Here is a 17,416-nt window from a genome sequence, read left to right on the forward strand (position 1 = left end):
TGGTAATTGGCTTTTCTATTATCTGATTTCTTCTAAGGTATAGAAGGAAAGCTTGTTGATGCTATTTTATATCCCAATCTGCTTTCCAGAAAACCTCATTGGAACAGGCACATTAACACCTATATCAAAGGATATTTAAAGATGGGTTAACTTTTAATCAGATTATGTAAAGGTTTAGTGTATAGAGATGTGTTAGGTAAATTAGCTAGCAGAGGGGAGCTGTGGCATTAGGGATGACTGAATGCTTTCAAGCACTGGTATTGGCTGGTTGCACTAGCTCTTTCGTGTTCTGTGCTCATCATTAGCTCTGATCAGCTATTGAAACAAAGCTAAGGGATGAGCAGGATGGTTTGTTAAGATTCTGGTTTTAGGTGGATTTTGCTTTGTGTACTTATCCTTCCTTATAGTGTCAGTTGTCCTTCCACAGCAGTCATGTATGAACACAGCATTGCAGCGCTTGGGCAACTGTGGAAGAGCTGGCAGTTGGGAGAAGCTGTCCTTTTTGGGGCCTGTTTTCCACATGCCTAAAGCTTTTTTGTGGGATGCTAGGCCTCTGTCCAGCAGATCTAAGGATCACCTCCAAGACGCAGCCAAAATCTGCCATGCTCTTTGTAGATTGGAATGTGTGTGGTGGGGTGGGCTTCCTTTGCATAGAAGAAAAGAAGTTTTACTGAATTGTTGAACAATAGTGAGTTTCTGGAAGTCTTTTCCCATGGCTTGTTAGAGACCTGAAGGAGAAGGTCTTCTGTTGGTACTGACCAACATGTTTAAGGTGGTTTTTTCCCTACTGGACAGTGGGCAAAAGTTCAAATCAAAAAGTTTACCTGAAATAGGTTTACCTCAGTAGGTATGGCTCCGAAAGGCCTGTGATGTCTTAATTCCTGCTTTCCCACCCCTGTTCCTTTTCATCTAAAGTGTATTTCCTGAGGTCACTAAGGATTCTGATCCTGGCTCAAATTCTCAATCTGTGGTGTCTGAGTCCTGGACTGAGCGTATAGTGACTGTCAGGTACATTGCTGCTGAGGCAGACCCAAAGGGCTAAGTGGCTATATCTACTGTTTCCCTTCATCAGGAGTACTGTAGGTATCCATGCAGAGTATCTAGGAGCATCTGTTATAAATCTAGGCAATCAATCTGGCTTGCTCTGAAGAAACTGGATCTTATTCCTGTAGTTTGTGTCTGGGATCTTGAGTAATGACAAGGATTCCTTACAGTATTTGAAGATAGATAGGTTTTAGATAGCAGTGTTAAATTTGAAGTGGTTCAGTCAAGTAAGGGAAACTTCTGCAATAAGTCTGTGACTTTTCTTTTGTTTTTTTTTCCCTTACAGCTTTAAAGTTCTAACACTTCTTTCTTGTTAGCTGGTATTTCCAGGCTGTCACAGATGCTCTTGCCTTCACAGCTTTTGTGCCAGTCATGCTAGCCTGATCTTCACCCTTCCTATTCTATTCTTCCCCTAATTCCCCCTGGAGAATATAGGTGATATTTTGAAAGCTTTTTTTTTTCCTTCTTAGACTGGTTCCTGAGGGACTTGAGAGGTCCGGCTTTTAATGGGGGAGGCATTTCTTGTGCTTCAGCTAGTGTGGAAGAACATGTCTGTCTGGAACTGTGATACTTGGCTCGGTGACATATATAGACAGTGCAGAATCAATTTCTTAGTGGAGTAAGAGTAACTAGGAATAGCATCAGCCTTCATCTATGTTACATGGATGCCAGTAGGGATTGGCTTTGACGACTGTAAATAGAATAGCTGAAGTTTGGAGAAGAATTGCCTAGCTATTTAGTTACCTTTTTGTTTAAACCTCAGTTTAGTCTTCCCCAAGACAAATACTGGTTTTCTTATAGTTAAACCAGGACTTTTATCACAAATATGCTGACAAATTTTTGTGTGAAAAATTGCTATAAAATCAGTAAGCTTAGTATTTCACTTGGCACTTGTCAATCTTCAGTAAGTTAATAAATGATAAATGCTTGCTGCATTTCTCTTATCTTGCCTTGGATGACAGTATGTTCTGCTTTGTGTCACCTGACTTAATCACTCATAAAAGACTGGATTACATTTTCCTCAGGGGAAGTTTCAGAAGCCTATAGTCCTCTAAACCTTTATTCCAAATAGTAAGATCTCCCAATTAATAGCTTTAGCTCAGCCTGTCTTTTTTCTGAATAGCATTTGTTGCATCTACTGCAACAGGTACGTGGCTTGCTATGCATGTATTGTATTACATGGTTTGGTGATTTTTGCAATTATTTTATTTCATGTGACATTTCACTATTGCAGAAAGGAGAATCTTGATTAGATTTTTCAATTACAGCTTCTTCTGTCATGGCTTTCAAAGAGGAGTTCTGAGGTGTAATTATAAATCTAATTCAGAACTGGGTTTTGTTTCTCTTTCCCTTTTTTTCCTATAACATTCCTTGGTCACAATTTTGATTACCCTGGGATAGATACTAATGGCTTGGGCAGGTGTGTGAGATTCTACAGTGTAAATTTTTTTTAGTAGTCTCTTTTTTTTAATGTTAGCCATCAGAAAAGTGGAATACTTGCTTCAGAACAGCACCCATACTGAAACCAGAGTTCAGGGAACATAAGCAAATGTTCATGGAAGTCTAAGGCCAAGATTATGGGAAATTTCTTTTCATTCTCCCAAGCTTTGTTTTCAACCTGGGAACTTCCTGAACGAGTTGTGATTGGTGTCTCCTAAGTATTTGTGCCAGTCTGCCCTTGGACCCACAAAGCTCTTAAAACCACTTTGCCCTTAAGCAACCTGTGTAACGTTTTGCCAAGCTTTGCATGAAGTGCCATCTTATTTTATTTCTTTTCTTCTGACCATGGTTCCTGTTAGCTTAATTTGATGCCCTTTAGTTCTTGTCAAGAACAAGAAAATGGGTGATCTATTCCTAACCATCCCCAGGGCCTTTTATAGCTTTGTAGACTTCTATCACATACTCCAGTTGTCTCTCTGCCAGGCTGTGGAGTTTTGACCAGGTCTTTCATTCCTTTCATCAAAATCATTTGGTTCTCTGTTCCTTCTTGTTGCCTTTCTCTGGACCTTTGATTTCCAACATTCCTCTCGTGGGGGATGCTATTCATCCCATCTCTTGGCGGAGAACAGAACCGAACTGCTTCCCTCCACCTTCAGTTACAGAATCACACAGTGGCATGACATTAAATGTCTTTTTCCTTGTTCTTCCTCCTGTTCTCTAGCCTCCCTTTCTAGCCAGGGTGCACTTTCCAGCTGACTTCTGAATGTTAAGTAGTTAAGACATGGATGAGGGTGGGAAGCAGATCTCTTGATTAAAGAAATTGTGTTGAGCTTGTGAAGGGAACTTGCTTAGCTAGAAACAAGCTGGCTTTGGTGGATTGAAGGAGTAACTGTTTATGGAATTGACAAGTCGCAAGATGTATTTTGTGAAACCTTGTTTATCAATACAAATTTGCATAGAAGGAGTCACAAGTGTCATTAACTCAGGATTATATGAGGCTCTCTGAAAATGTGTTTACATTCAGCAAGGTTGGAGGTTTAAATGGCAAGATTTGAAATACTGTATGCCTGTTACGACAATTGGCACAAAGAATTCTTAAAGATACTGTGGAAGGAGAAAGAAATGATCAGTAAGATTAAAATGTGTATATGTTAGTCTAAGAACTGGTTTCTAGACCTTCTAGAATGCCACTATTATAGTCACTAGAGTAAAATTGTAGTTACTGATCATTCGCCTAAGATTAAATTGATTTTTTTTTTCATGAGCATTGTGGTTGCTCAGCCAGTTGGCAAAAAAAAAAAAAAAAAAAAAAATTCTGTCACCCTTGATGTATTGATTAGTTTTATAAACCAATACTTTTGTTGAGACTTGTGGTACACAGGAGATGCCTAGAGGTGGCATAGGCAGAAGGCATTTGCAGTAAAATAGAAGTGTTTCAACAAAACTGGTAAATGTGGTAATGATAGCTTGTATTGGTATTAAACATCGATATTTTTCTCGTTTCTTGCTGGAAAGTCTCAGCAAAGGCGAGTTATCGCAGGAGCCCTTGTACCTGAGTAGCTAAGATTTCACTGGTTGTTTGGGGGTTTTTTTTGTTTAGTTCTGGAAGCATAAGGAAAATAAATTATTTGGAAGCCAATCCGATGGTGTTTGTTCAAATTTAAGTGACCACAGTTGACAGCTTGGACTTCAGAGTTGGAACTTAATCTCCCCGATTACAGCAGAGATGTGTATATGCTGGAATCAGGGGAGGGGGGATGGAGTAGGGTGGGGATGAGTAGCAGACAGCTATAAAAAGCAGAGGCAGGAATTACTTCTATTCCACAGGACTAACATTGCTGCTATGTGTGTAATGGTGAAAGGCACTGCTTTAAAATAGGGATGGGCTCTTCTAGAACCTTAGTGTCCTGTGAGCTGAGAGTGGCTAGCAGATCAGCTTTTCTTCAGATGAAGTCCTGACATGACTACTGCTCGGTCAGCTCTCCTGCAGTTTTTCTAAATAAGAAGCTAATGACTTGCTTCTGGCTCTGTGAAAACTGTTAGGTGCATGCTTCCCATTCGCTCAAGGATGCTGCTGCTCTGTCTGCAGCAGCTGTCTGACAGAGGGTGCTCTCAAAGGTCAGGGCCAGTACAGAGCTATTGGGAACAAATACTCATCTCTAAGATGTCATTTGTCACAAGGTTGAATTGGCTGAGATTTGCTTTGAGTTTCTGTCTAGGGTGCTAAATTAAGAGAAGCTTGTGGAGTCTTTCTTCTGTTGGTTTAGCTTCTCATATGTGGATGGAACTCCCCAGAGAGCTTGCTCTTTGCTCTGTATGTGGTCTGAGGTGACTGCATTAATGTTCTCCCTTGAGGAGCTCTAGTCGGACACATGGCATTTTGGTCTCTTGTGAGATACCTGAAAATGGGTCATTGTTTCTACAGGCTAATATGTGACTTCAGATGATTTTTAGAACGCCACAGCTAAAACGTTTGTTGTCCCATGATATATCAAGACCCCCTTATATCGAGAAGCTCCTGCTGCATTCTGCTATTGCAGCAGGATCAGAGTTATCTTCAAACCTTCACTTGAAGATCTTCCTACAGATATATCACCTGGTAATGTATGTCATGATCTAGTAGTTTGATCTGCTTGGAGAGAGGCACACTGTGCTCCTGTTTCACAAAGCACTGGGCACTGCCAAATTGATGTTGTAATACCCCTTTGAGTCCCTCCTTGAAGTTGTTTTATCTTTTAGATGCGTGCAGCTGGTTGCTGGTAGGATTCTTCCACCTAGTTGATGGGTAATTTTCTTTAACTGGAGGTGAGTCTCTACCTGGGTGTTAAATTTGATATATTAACTTCAAGACTGGCTCTGACTTATTCACCTGTTGTTTTCATTTGTGCTCCTTTTGCAATGAAATGAGTCTTAATAGTCTAGACATCTAGATTTCCCCCACCACCCCCATATGCATACACACATACACACCCCTCCAGTTTTGACTTTGCTTAGTTCGGGGGAGGAGTGGAATGAAGCGTTCAGACTCATGAAGGTGGAGATACCAGCCTGTTGGCTGTTAACCATGGCAAAAAATACCCCACTCTGCCCCAAAGTTTTGCAGACTTCCTAGAGATTGTCAGGTGGGGCTAGTTCATAAAGAGTTCCCCTCACACAACAGTAGGGCTCCAAAGTTTGTAAACATAATCCTGCTTTTGTGACTGGGCCAAGAGGAGTGTAACTGCAGTAATTGCTCTCAAATAGAAGGCTTCAACTTGCTCATCTGCTTTCTGCTATCTGCTGCCGATGTTTGCAGTATTCTAACCCAGCCTTCCACCGCACTCCTGACAAAATGGGATTGTTTGGCCCTGGTTTCCAAAGGGAAGGCTTGTGTTTAGGACTCGCTATGCTAGTGGTGCTTACTTCTCAGATGAAAAATGAGGGTTTAGAGGATGGGCATCTTTATGATTTTGTGTGGTGGAATGGCCTCTGCTTTCAGCAGACAAGTTCTTGCATGTGAGTGTGGCTGAAATATCCTTCAAGTCTCAAAAACAGCCTCCTTCCTGCCCCCCCCCCCCCCAAAAAAAAAACAGGGAGCATTTTTTCCTTCAGTAAAGGTCTCCATTATAATGTCTGCCTCTAAAAGATCAACCTGCAGGCTTGTTCCATCTGTCTGCCCTTAAACCTCTGTTGAGGATGAGTCCTGGACCTTCTCAGAATCTTTCATTTCTTCCGTACTCCCTTTGCACTTCTAGTTTATTCATGAGGAAGTTGTAAGAACTTGCTGCAGAGCTCCTGGGGAAGGAAATGGAATATGCTTGCCTTGAAGTCAGCTTTTTAGGCTGCTTGGGGGAGGGGGAGAGGCCCTTCAAAAAAAAAGGGGGGGGGGGGGGGGCAGACCTGTGCTTGCCTCACTTGTCTGGGAAGCCGAGTATGAGAGTTGTCTGTGCTGATCAAGACTTAATGGACTTGGTTGCAAGAAATATTGGTGATGACTTATTCCAGAAGTTAAGAAAATTAGACTAGTAATAAGAATAGTGATATGCTGCTGTTCTGTGACCTGCTTTTACAGTTGAAATGTTCAAATACAAATGTTGCCTATCCTTGATTGAGGTTTGAAAGGAAACTGTATTGACTGGTGATGAGACCATGCGTTTTCTGTGTGAGTATGGAACAGGAAGATAAACATGGGCTCTGGATTTGTTTAGGAGCCATGCTTTTTTCTACTTCATAGACGATTTCTGATTTCTTCCAAGGTTTTTGCCTTGTAGAAACTCCAGTTAGTCTTTTTATTCACATGAAATTGATAATTCTTTGTCTGTTGGAATAAAAGTATTTTAATACACAATAGCATGTTACTGATGCAGAAAACGTCAAGTACTGATTTCAGCTCAACCTTCACTTTTTGCGTTTTTCAGACTTTGAGTTGGAGAATATAAGTTCTATACCTGACTGAAAGTGCTGTCAGCAGATTGATCATCTTTCTTGGGATGAAAAGTCTGACATGTCTGGTTTGCCAAAAAACCCCCACCTTTTGAGTGTTGATTTGCAAATATCAAGGTAATAGTAATAGTTCATGAAAAGACAATGCCAAACCGATATTACAGGTCTTGTTTCCCCTCTCCCCAGAAAGGAGGTCGCTGGGATAGTATGGGGAGTGTTTTGTTTAGTGTAAACAATGGAATAATGCTTTGAAGTTGCTTTTGTCAACACCAATCCTGAGGAAAAAACACAACTGCAGCAGCATCACCAGGATAAACAGGCTTAATTTGTATCTTTCCAAACTACTTGGCATATCTGTTTAGTTAACTCCTACAAAATGGTTCTTTCATAAATCTGTGCTCTTCTGCAGAAGTGTGCTGATGCTCTTCTGACTTGCAGCCTTTAACATCTTCTGTTTTTTTATTTGATGAGCACAAATGGTGTCTTGTGTTTAATTCTGTCTGGAAGATAAACCTAGACGCCAGTCAATAGAATCTATTTTCAGTGCTGTACGTTCACCCCCATCCCCTCCCCCTCCAATCTGTGCCACGGTCACTTTTAAAATATTTTCTAAATATTTTGCTAGTACTAGTTGAAATGAATAACAGATACTACTTCGCAAAGCTTTTCTTATATATAAGAACAGGCTGGAATGTGCATGTCCTGCTGTTGTGAGGTGCTAGTCATATCAGCCTACGGCAAGGGTTCTGTGCAAGTTAGAAATGCGGGTGTGGTGGTGTGTGTGTTTTAGGTGTAAAAGACTCATGAATTTGGGCTATTCTTAGGATACTTGTTAGATGTTAGAAAATATAGGGTTTTCTATTAGATTTATGCAGGAACTTGAACACACTTCTATCTGTATCAATAGCCTTCTTACCTTAAATAGCTCTTAAGCTAGCCTGTTCTTATTAAAGAGACATCAAAGAGCCAATACACCACTGGATGATGTGATGGGTTTAATGATTTGCAGTATGGGTAGACATTAGATTCTGGACAAGAGCTAAATTAATGCAAGTTCTGTAATTGTTTTCCATATGCACAATTTAAGACGGATGTTGTCTGGTGTAAGTATCTGTGCTACAGAAGAGTTAATTGCAGCTGGTGCTAGCAAAAGATGTGCTGGGTTGTCTTGTGTTAGACTTGCTGTTGAAAAGTACAGAGATGACTAATGCAAACCAATGGTAGAGCTTTTATAAAATGGGTATGTCCATTATGTAAGTTAAAAATATTCTTCAAAATTTATATCCATTAATGTTATTCAGCCTATAGCTCTTACTCTGGTTATTGGGCAGGGTTACAGTATGGGTGAGTGTATGGATATTAAAACTTCCACTAATAAATGTTTTTGATAGTCAAACAAATGTTTCTGATAGTTAAGCAATAACTGGAAAGCTCTCAGGGGAGCATACCATGAATATACTCAGTAACACAGACGCTTCGTTCTAAGTTTTCAGCTGTTCTCTTAAAGCAATGTGCAAAATTCTAAAGAATTTAAGCGGATCTAGTGCAAGACTTGATGCTTGTGGTGATGGGAGAGAGGGTTTTTTTGAACCAGTAGATTAAGGATCTGTTTCCAATTTTGAGGTGTAGTAATTGCAGTGTGACAATCCACGGAGAGGAATTCCTCTTCAAAGTTATTGACTAGCTGGAGGTGAGGAAGAGGTAACAAGTTGTGTTGGTAGCCTTAATTGTCTTCTCCAGAGGTAGAACAGCCACAAAAATCAGTTTATCATCTGGTTACATTCTTACTGTCTGTTAGGGGTTTTTAAGGGTGACTGTGTAACTGTCAGTAGAAAGCAGGAAGTTGCACAACTGAGAACTGTCCCAGCTGAAACTGATCTTCCAGTAAACATGCATTTGTCTATCAATACTGTTTACTGCCATTTGAATAACATCTCTAATCTGCAAGTGTGACTACAAGCCTTCCTAAAATGTTACACTACATGTGCTTGCTCATGTGTAAATGGCCAAGTGCTAGCCCGTTAGCCCATAAGTAGATGTGTGGAAATGAGGCTATGGGATGGCAGTAAGTGAAAGGATTTAATAGTCTGGGTCTTGTCTTTGTTGTGTATGTTTAAGCTTTTTGTAGATGGGCTTATAGTTCTTGATGGTCACCAGTGGGGGGATGGTAAAAGCAAATGCTTGAGATCAGGCTTGTGGAACCTGGGGCTTGCAGAGCCATGTCCTTGCCCTGCGTGCCACCAGGAGGCAGCACGAGCTGCACGGGCTGCAGAGATCAGTTACTTGGCCAGAAATTCAGTTGTTCCACATCTTGGAAGAAGAGCTGTGTGCCAGAGTCATAGTTGCTTATAACGTACTATTTTCTATAAGGCAGTAGAGGGATATTTTCAACTCCAGAGTCTATGCCAGCTTAGATGGTCAGATTTGCCACCATGAAGCTATGGGGCTCCTTATTTTAAGCATCTTAAAATTGGTAGAATGCCTCTTTATCCCCGTTCATACCTTCCAGCGTGAGCATGCTGGAACAGTGCATCATGTGGAACTCTCTTGATCGACAGAAGTTCCCTAGCATCCTAGGCAAAGATACAAATCTGCTTTCAATTGGAATGACGGGAAGGCATAGTTGACTGATCTGTTTCCTAAGACAGCAAGTCCAGCTTAAATTTTTTTCTGCCTTAGCCTGTGTGGGCAGTCAGATGCAACGGCCAATTTGCAGTAGGAAAGACCAGCACTTTCATAAGATCAGTAAGTGGACATCTGGAAGCACTTGAGCACAATTTTGTACTTCTAATACAAATCAATGGAACACAGGAAAACTGAGGGATATGTTAGAAGATCAGTTGTTAAAAGCAGGAGAGGTGGATAACAGAGCTTTGGATCATGCACTGATTGGCAGAATTCTGCCTAGGTCAACACTTAATTTTGATGCAAAGAAAGGAGACTTGCAATTGCCAGAAGATAAGGTTACAGCAATACTATGTAGTACCTATTTTCTGATAGGATTCACTCTACATTTATTTTTCAGGGTAGCACTTTAGGAGAGGGGTGGCAGGTAGTGTTTTCAGAATTCAGTAGGATCCTATGCTGCTTCCCTAAATGCTGAGATTGGGGTGGCAGGGGAGAGCAGGGAGTTGGAGGGTGAAGCTACTGAAATGCTCAACTAACATTTGTTTTCAAAAAATTTGTGGAGTTATGAGTTGTGCTATGTTGTCATACCTTAGAAGTAGGGGCCTTTGCTTTCTCAGCTGATCTCTATCAGTTGGCCTTTTCTAAAGGCAGTTCCAGCTCAAGTATGCTGTCCAGTATAGTCACTGCTGAGCTTCCTTTTTCCCTCCTTCCTTGAGTGTAATAATGGAATATCGTCTTCCCTAGCATACATCTGAAGCTGAAAGTACAGAAGAAAGACATTTTTCAAAGGCATAGTTTGTGGTTTACATGTTAACGTAACTAAGCAATAGAAAAATACACACTTGGTTAAGTGCACTTCTGAATAGACTGATTCCTTGCTGCAGTCGTGAAGGACCTCAGGCAAAGAGCCCTTCTGCTTAGGGTGCTGCACTGATCTGTTGCTGCTGCTGTTCTAAAATGGGGAGATTTCAGTGTTATGATCAACGCTCCTTGGTGGGGAGGCGAGTGGCATACAAAGCACTTATGGGTTATCTCAAAGTAAAAATATACATCTCTTGATGTAACAGTAAAATAGTTCTAAGCACCCTATGAAAGATAGCTGAATTCTTACATAATCCTCTTCCTAAAATGGTGCTCTTGATTTCTTGGCTGAATGTCCCCAGGTCCATGTGAATTCATAGGTTGTTAGCCTGTGAATTCTGTGCACATTAAGGCTTGGCTCTGCTGTATTTAAAGAGCTTCAGTTTTTGGTGTGGCTCGCCTCTAAGCACAAAGATGTATACATGAGGGTTTTAGGATAGTGGTGCACTAACTCTTTCTGTTGTTGGAGGTTTTTTCCTTGGTTTTAAATGTATGTGAGAATCTTGGTGTTAACTTGGACAAGTTGGAAACTACCACAGCTGAAGGGTTTGACAGCTACTCTTGTTAAAACAGGTAAACATTACATGTATGTGTAAGGAAACTTTTTCCTAAATAAGTTTAGTATTTGAATATCAACATCTATCCTGTATATTTGGTCATAAAGCCAAGTAAAATGCCTGAAGCCTAGCTTTAGTGAACTAAAGCCTTCATGTTTTTTCCAAATCATTTTAAAACTGTCTGAAATAATGCTTTTCCTCTTTCCTTATGGGGAAGTATAGTACCAAGTATGCTTCCTTTAACAATCATGTTTCTGCCATGTCTTTTGCAGGTCCTTTTTTCACACTACCCCTTTCATGAGAAAGAAGTCTAAATTCTTGATAGATGCAGGGTAGATTTTTGTATGTTTCTTCTTTAGATACGTTTTTCTAGAAAACAACAAACAGCTCTACTATATAGACTGATTTTTCATGTGCTTCCTAAAGGATGGGTCTGATTTTATTCCTTTTTTTGGTCTTCAGTTGCTTAAGTCTTAAATATCCTAGCTGTTTCCCAAGGTTCAGAACCCCTCACTTCATTCAAATGTTTTAGGGCTACTTCTGAAAAGGATTTCTGTGGCTAAGCAAAGCTGAGCATTAGATGCAGTGGGAGAAGAAGAATAATTCAGTCCTTGGTTGGGGGAGAGGGGGAGGTATGTTTTTGTTTTGCTGTTAGCATGTTTTGCCCCACAATTTTTAATGCTGTTATATTTCATGCTTTTGAGAAGATGCCTTCAAGGGCTTTCACATGACAGCAGAGAAGTGAAATTTTTAACTGCTTTCAGTTGGCTTTCTTGTAGCAGCAGTATCTGCTTATTGCAAATCACTGTTTGTGTCTTCTGTGTAACAGTAGTATTTTATTCTAACTGGTGTCTTGTTTCTTTTCAGAGATCATTCACATTAATAATAGAAGCATGGGATTGGGATAATGATACAAAAGGTGGTGAGTATTTATGTAAAACTTGCAGTTTTCACTTACTCTCTGCTATGTGTACACAGATTTGGGGAAGAAGGAAATGGTATGCTGCTGCAATTAGCCATCCCTCCAAATGAGTCTGAATGCAAGCCTGCTATCTAAATAAAGGGCATGTATAAATCCAAGCAGTGAATATTGGGTTAGGAACTGTGAAAGATTATTACTGATAGGAAAAAGAATGGACAGTAGTAAGTGAAGGTTGTAATACATGACTCTTAATTATTAGCTTTAAAAAATGTTTAAAAATCATGGTAGGCCCTTTTTTTAAAAAAAAAAAAAAAAAAAAAAAAGAAAGAAAATTGTGTTGTAGAGTTGCACTTTAAATTCTCCTCAGTTTACCCATAACCATGTTGTGCAACAGTTTACATTATCAGGTAAACAAATAAGCATTCTTGCTCCCCATAAAGAAACCATGCTTGATGTTTTGGATGAAAGTGTTCTAAGTCATGGTATGATTCCTTCTGTGTTTGTTTCTCCTCAAGTACTGAAAGTTACCTTCATTTCTGGTCTGTAAATGGTAATGGTCAGTATCAGAGCAGAGCTATTGATCTGAAGGAAAAGCAAGATTATTGTATAAATACTTCAAAATCTTGTGAAGGTGCTGGTTGCCATATTGTTGCTAAAGTAGGACTCCAGCTTGAACCTACTCTTTGGTAATGGCTTACAAACATGTCTTAACACATAGCCAAAAGCATTGATTATTTTAAGTGAACTTCAGACTTTAATGTTATGGTTAATGATGGACTATTTAACCTTGGCTTGGATCAATATAGAGGAAGAAAGTGTTTGAACATTAAGATGGCAAAGGTTTATGTCCCAAATCATCATCAGTTTCTAATTATAGGTTCCATTCTGTGCTGCTTCACTGACCATCCTTATCAAGATGCATCAAGCATAAAAAATTGGCAAAGTTCAATTGATTTTAAGGCTGTGGTAAGAGTTTCAAGGTCCATTTCCTTGAAGATTGGGATCAGTCCCATCTCCATTTTCCTGACAGACATTCCTAACTTAGAGATTTTTCTAACATACTCTGTCTCCAATGACAAAGTAATGATGAGTTTGTAGTTTCTTCCTGAGCCCACCCTCTGTTAGAATTAAGCTTCTTGTGTCTTGTTGTTTTACAGCTCCTTTAACCTTTTCTAGTAGGTATGTTTTCTTTAGATCTCTGCTAATTCATGTTGCTGCAACCCTTCAGTTGGTCCACAGCGTTCTTCAATGGGTCTTCCCAAAGCTGGACATGGTATTCAGAATGAGATATTTTGTCCTGAGCAGTGTAAGCCTGAATCTTGAATAAGTTTAGATATCCTGCATAGCAACAGATCAGAGGCATCCTTTTGAATACTCTGTTCAAAAAGTATTACATGAAGTTAATTCTTTTAAATAGTTTCCAGCTTGGGAATGATTTGCCTAGAGGCAGCTAGTACAGCAAATATTGGAATATTCATGCCCTAGCTCTAGATAGCAGATCAACTAATGAGATGGTATAGAAGGGAGTGAACATGAAGAGCCTATCCTGCAAAACAGATCTGTATGCATTTAACTGCTGAATTTTGTTTTTTAATAAGCTACTTAATAAATAATGGTCTTGTAACTTGCTATGTTTATGTCTTAGAATCCACAGAATCATTCTGCAAACCTGTAGCTTTAAAACTCAGGTTTCTTTTTAAATACGGTTGATAAGGGGACAGTCACTTTAGGTTTCTGTTAAGTCTTTCTTAGCTTTTTAGTTTTTTAGCATGCTGAAACAAATCTGTTTACTTGCACTGATGTAATTTTTTCTCCCTGAACTTCAGACCAACAGGATATATAGTGTCTTCTGGAGGGCTGGTGGGCCATCTCCTTAATTTAAGTTTCCATGAACTCCGGGAGTCTGTATGTGTCAGATGACAGTTTAGCTCTCATGAGAAACTGCTAATGGAGGGTGAACTTTCCTTTAATATAGGCTGCCAGAGAGGTGCTGTTAAGTTGTATTGCATCTGAAACCTAGAAGGCTTGTCATGTGAATTTAGGAAGGCTTTCTTGGCCTGCAATTTGGCAGAAGACTTAGCTAAACGCTTGTCTTGGTTAAATGTTTCAGTAGTCTGTTTACTGATTCTATGATATAGACCTGTTGCTTTGCCATGCTGCAATTTAGACTTGCATGTTACATTCCTAGGAAGAATTCTTAATGCTGAAGTTTTTCATTTGTGGTTGTTTTTTGTGGGTGTGGCATTTTTTGTTTGTTTTTTTTGTTTTGGGGGTTTTGGTTTTTTTTTTTTTGAGTGGTCTTGGCAGGGAGTCCTCCAGTAGGTTTTGCCTTGTGAATCTGTCAAGATGCAAAGACACTACTTATCTGGTATTTCTGCAAGATCTACTGAACTGCCAAACAGGGACAAATCAGTAAAAATTCATATCTAAGAGAATAGGAAAGGGAATATGGCAACTCCTCCAGAGAAAAGACGAACAATATCTGCATCCTGGAGGGGTGAAGAGAGTTATCTGTGGAAAGCTGAACTCCCTAACATATCCTGAACACTACGCTGATCTCTGGATCAGGTTACATGTGTCTTCTGTTGCTACTGTAAGAAAGATTAATCAAAGTAATTGCAAGAGTCTGTTTATAAGCTGATTAATTGGTTCCAAAGTCAAGTTTTGCTTTCCTTTAATGGGTATGAGTAAGGCTGAAAGTTAAATGCAGGTCCTGTGTTCTAGCTTGGACTTTCAAGTGGGTATTTAAAAAAACACAAAACCCAACACAATAACAAAAAACAACACCACCCCCCAAAAAGCCTATAAAAACCAACAAACAAACAAAAAACCCCAAACCTGGAAAGAGGGGTTTCCAGTGAACAACTTGAAGGTTTTAGAACAGCTGTCATTCATCCTTCCCTCTATGTCCTAGCATCCTATATTTTTCCTTGCACACATTGAAAGCAAGGCAAGGGTGCTCAGAGCAGATCTGTGAAGTACCATCTCAAGAACAAATCTGCCAGGGCAAGTGTTTCCCCAATACTTACCTCAAACTACAAACTCTAAGAGGGGCTTTCAGACACTGATTCCTGAACTACTCCTGTGCTTTTTTTTCCTCCTCTGTGCAGCAGGGTTGGCTCCGAGGGTAGCTTGTGGCAGTATAGTGTTACCACTTGTTTGCTTTAGGAGAGTGGAGGAGGGTGAGAGGAAACTGCCTTAGATACAAAGTCATTGTAAAGGGCCTGTTCTCTGTCATCTGTCACAGCAGTTAACTGCTTTCCAGGTAAGTCATTTGACTTGGCAAAGTTCTAGTTGTATAGCAGAAGTCTTGGCAACACCTAGCCCAGTGCTGCCATTACAAAGCAAGCTGGCATCTTCATGTGTAAAGTAACTTTCCATTTGACTAAATGTCTACTGCAGGGATGCGGTGGTTGCCTTCGTCTTTCATGTTAGTATGCAGGAGACTAATCTGTCCTTATAGCTTTTTGAAATGGTTGCTTGAAAAATGCTGAACAGAATGTGCTTCCTGAGCTGGGCACCTCCTGTTCCTTTGGGCATGAAGTCCATACGCTACTGTGTGTGTTTCCTTGCAAACAGCTACCAGCATCACTTTTTGTATTGCCCTGTAACTGGCTTGTTGGGAATGTCTGACCTCTGCTAAAAGTTAGGGTGTTGATGAGCAGTGTTCTTATTTAAGTGCAGTAATGGTTCCTGATTGCACAGTTACAGTTAGATACTCTTCAGATGAGGCTTTCTCTTCCAAAAATCAGATGCTTTGGGAACATTAATTAAAGAACCACCTTTTAGCCATTATCTCCTTTTATGCAAATGTCTGTTTCACTATCTGCTTTTCTAGAGGGGCTTGTAGAAAACTTCTTAGTCATCAAGGAAGAGAAGCTTTATTGCTTCTGAGGTGTGTTGGAGGGAGGAGGTTCTAGTAGTGTATGCTGCTTTTTTCACCAATAACCAGACAAATTCAGTTACGCAGCTCTTTGCCTTTACTGAGGGCTAAAGGTAACTTGTGTGAGTTCCTAAGGGGAATTTTAATGGTAAACCAGACGCAGGGAGCAAACTTGTCTCATCAAAACAGTTAAATGTGAGACTGAATATCTTCAGAAACACTTTGGCATTGTGGGGGAGGAAGGAGGAACCTTGACAAACATGTTCCTCCCTGCAATTACAGATCTCTTTGGAAGATGCACATTCTATTTGGGATCAGTTTTAAATTTGAAGTAAAGCAGAATTCTCATACTTACTCTGGTATTTAAGAATTTAGCATTAGAAACTAAATGTCTTGGAGTTGATTTCCTGATGCCTTTTGTGGTTCAGGGTAAATTATTTGGCTTGCTTATTTAGGCTGTTAAGCCCTACTTTTGCTGATATAAGCTAGAGAAAAAGCTCTTAAGACTCAGAATACATTCTTTTTCAGAGGAGTTTGTGAAGATAAAGTTTGAGTGTTTCAAAAAAAAAAAAGCACTAATGGGTTATTTCCCCTGTTCTTGACTCCAGGTATCAAGAGGACTGTTCTGCATAGGTATATTTGCAGTGGCTGTAATGCTTGTTCCAGTTGTTTAACTGAGTCTGAATCTGCATTAGCCTGAAGATGCTTGATAAGATTTTTATTATATAAGTCACTCCTTTAATTTCAGGACCTGTTCTTCAGTCCATCTGATGCACTTTGAGGAAACAGTTTTATAGCAGTGGCTGTTGCAGCTGTTTTTAATGAGCCTGTGTTGCTGATAGCTGGAAAATAGCTCTATAATGCCTATTTGCTATTTGTTCAAATTCTTTGACCATTCAATGATTCAGCATTTTTCCTTTACAGTTTTTCAGATCAATAGTCATTAGAGAAGAATAAGATTATAAAAGGATGTTGAATCTAATCATGAAGCTTTTAATGGTGGCTGGTGGTATGATAGATATCCTGTTCAGTCAAAAATAAAACGCAGGCAGCCTTTTCTAGCTTGCAGGTTTCTTGTCCACTCTGCTACTGACCATGTGCTGCTGGATGACAGAGGAATTCACATGTAGGATTTAGAGAGTTAAAGAACAGGGATAGACATCAATGTGTCTTGTCTAGCCGTAAAATGTTTTATGCAGACTAGTCCAGGCAAGCATGAATTGTAGCCTATACATGGCAATACCACTTTTAATATTAAAGCAGAGAGATACTTTGAGTTCTTAATAATTGGAGAACCTCTCAATGCTTAATTAAAACAGCTCTTTTTTTTTAAGTTCAATATTCTTTAATTTTAAGGGGAAAGATTTTATGGTAGAAGCAAGCTTGAAAAAAGATGTTAAGATAACAAAAATACATTGCAGAGCCCACTACTTCTGTAGCTTTCCTTTTCCTTTAATGTTGGAGCAACTGAAAACTGTTGCTTGAGTCCTCTTACATACTGAGGAGGAAGTGCAGTTTTGTTAACAGATGCACAGGATACTTCTATGCTGTCAATAACCTCCTAGGTGAGAAACAGTCACTCATTTGGTTTTATTTTCTAAATAGATTAGGTTAATGACTTCTAGAAAAAAAGTAGGTGAAATGCATTTGCTGAAAAAG

At 39.7% G+C, this 17,416-nt stretch overlaps 1 protein-coding gene across 4 annotated transcripts in view; it reads left to right on the forward strand.

The window, feature by feature from the left end:
- JAG2 (jagged canonical Notch ligand 2) overlaps nt 1-17,416 on the forward strand; it is a 73,069-nt gene that overhangs the window by 15,840 nt on the left and 39,813 nt on the right. For 2 of the 4 annotated variants that reach the window (XM_030004116.2, XM_030004135.2), the window contains exon 3: nt 11,820-11,874. In XM_030004116.2, coding sequence (XP_029859976.1) covers nt 11,820-11,874 — 55 coding nt within the window. Of the gene's footprint in view, nt 1-6,937; nt 7,024-11,819; nt 11,875-17,416 lie in introns of those variants that run through there. The other 2 variants (XM_030004144.2, XM_030004125.2) reach the window with 2 other exon arrangements.

The sequence above is a fragment of the Aquila chrysaetos genome, chromosome 2, assembly GCF_900496995.4.
Source record: "Aquila chrysaetos chrysaetos chromosome 2, bAquChr1.4, whole genome shotgun sequence".
Classification (NCBI taxonomy): domain Eukaryota; kingdom Metazoa; phylum Chordata; class Aves; order Accipitriformes; family Accipitridae; genus Aquila; species Aquila chrysaetos.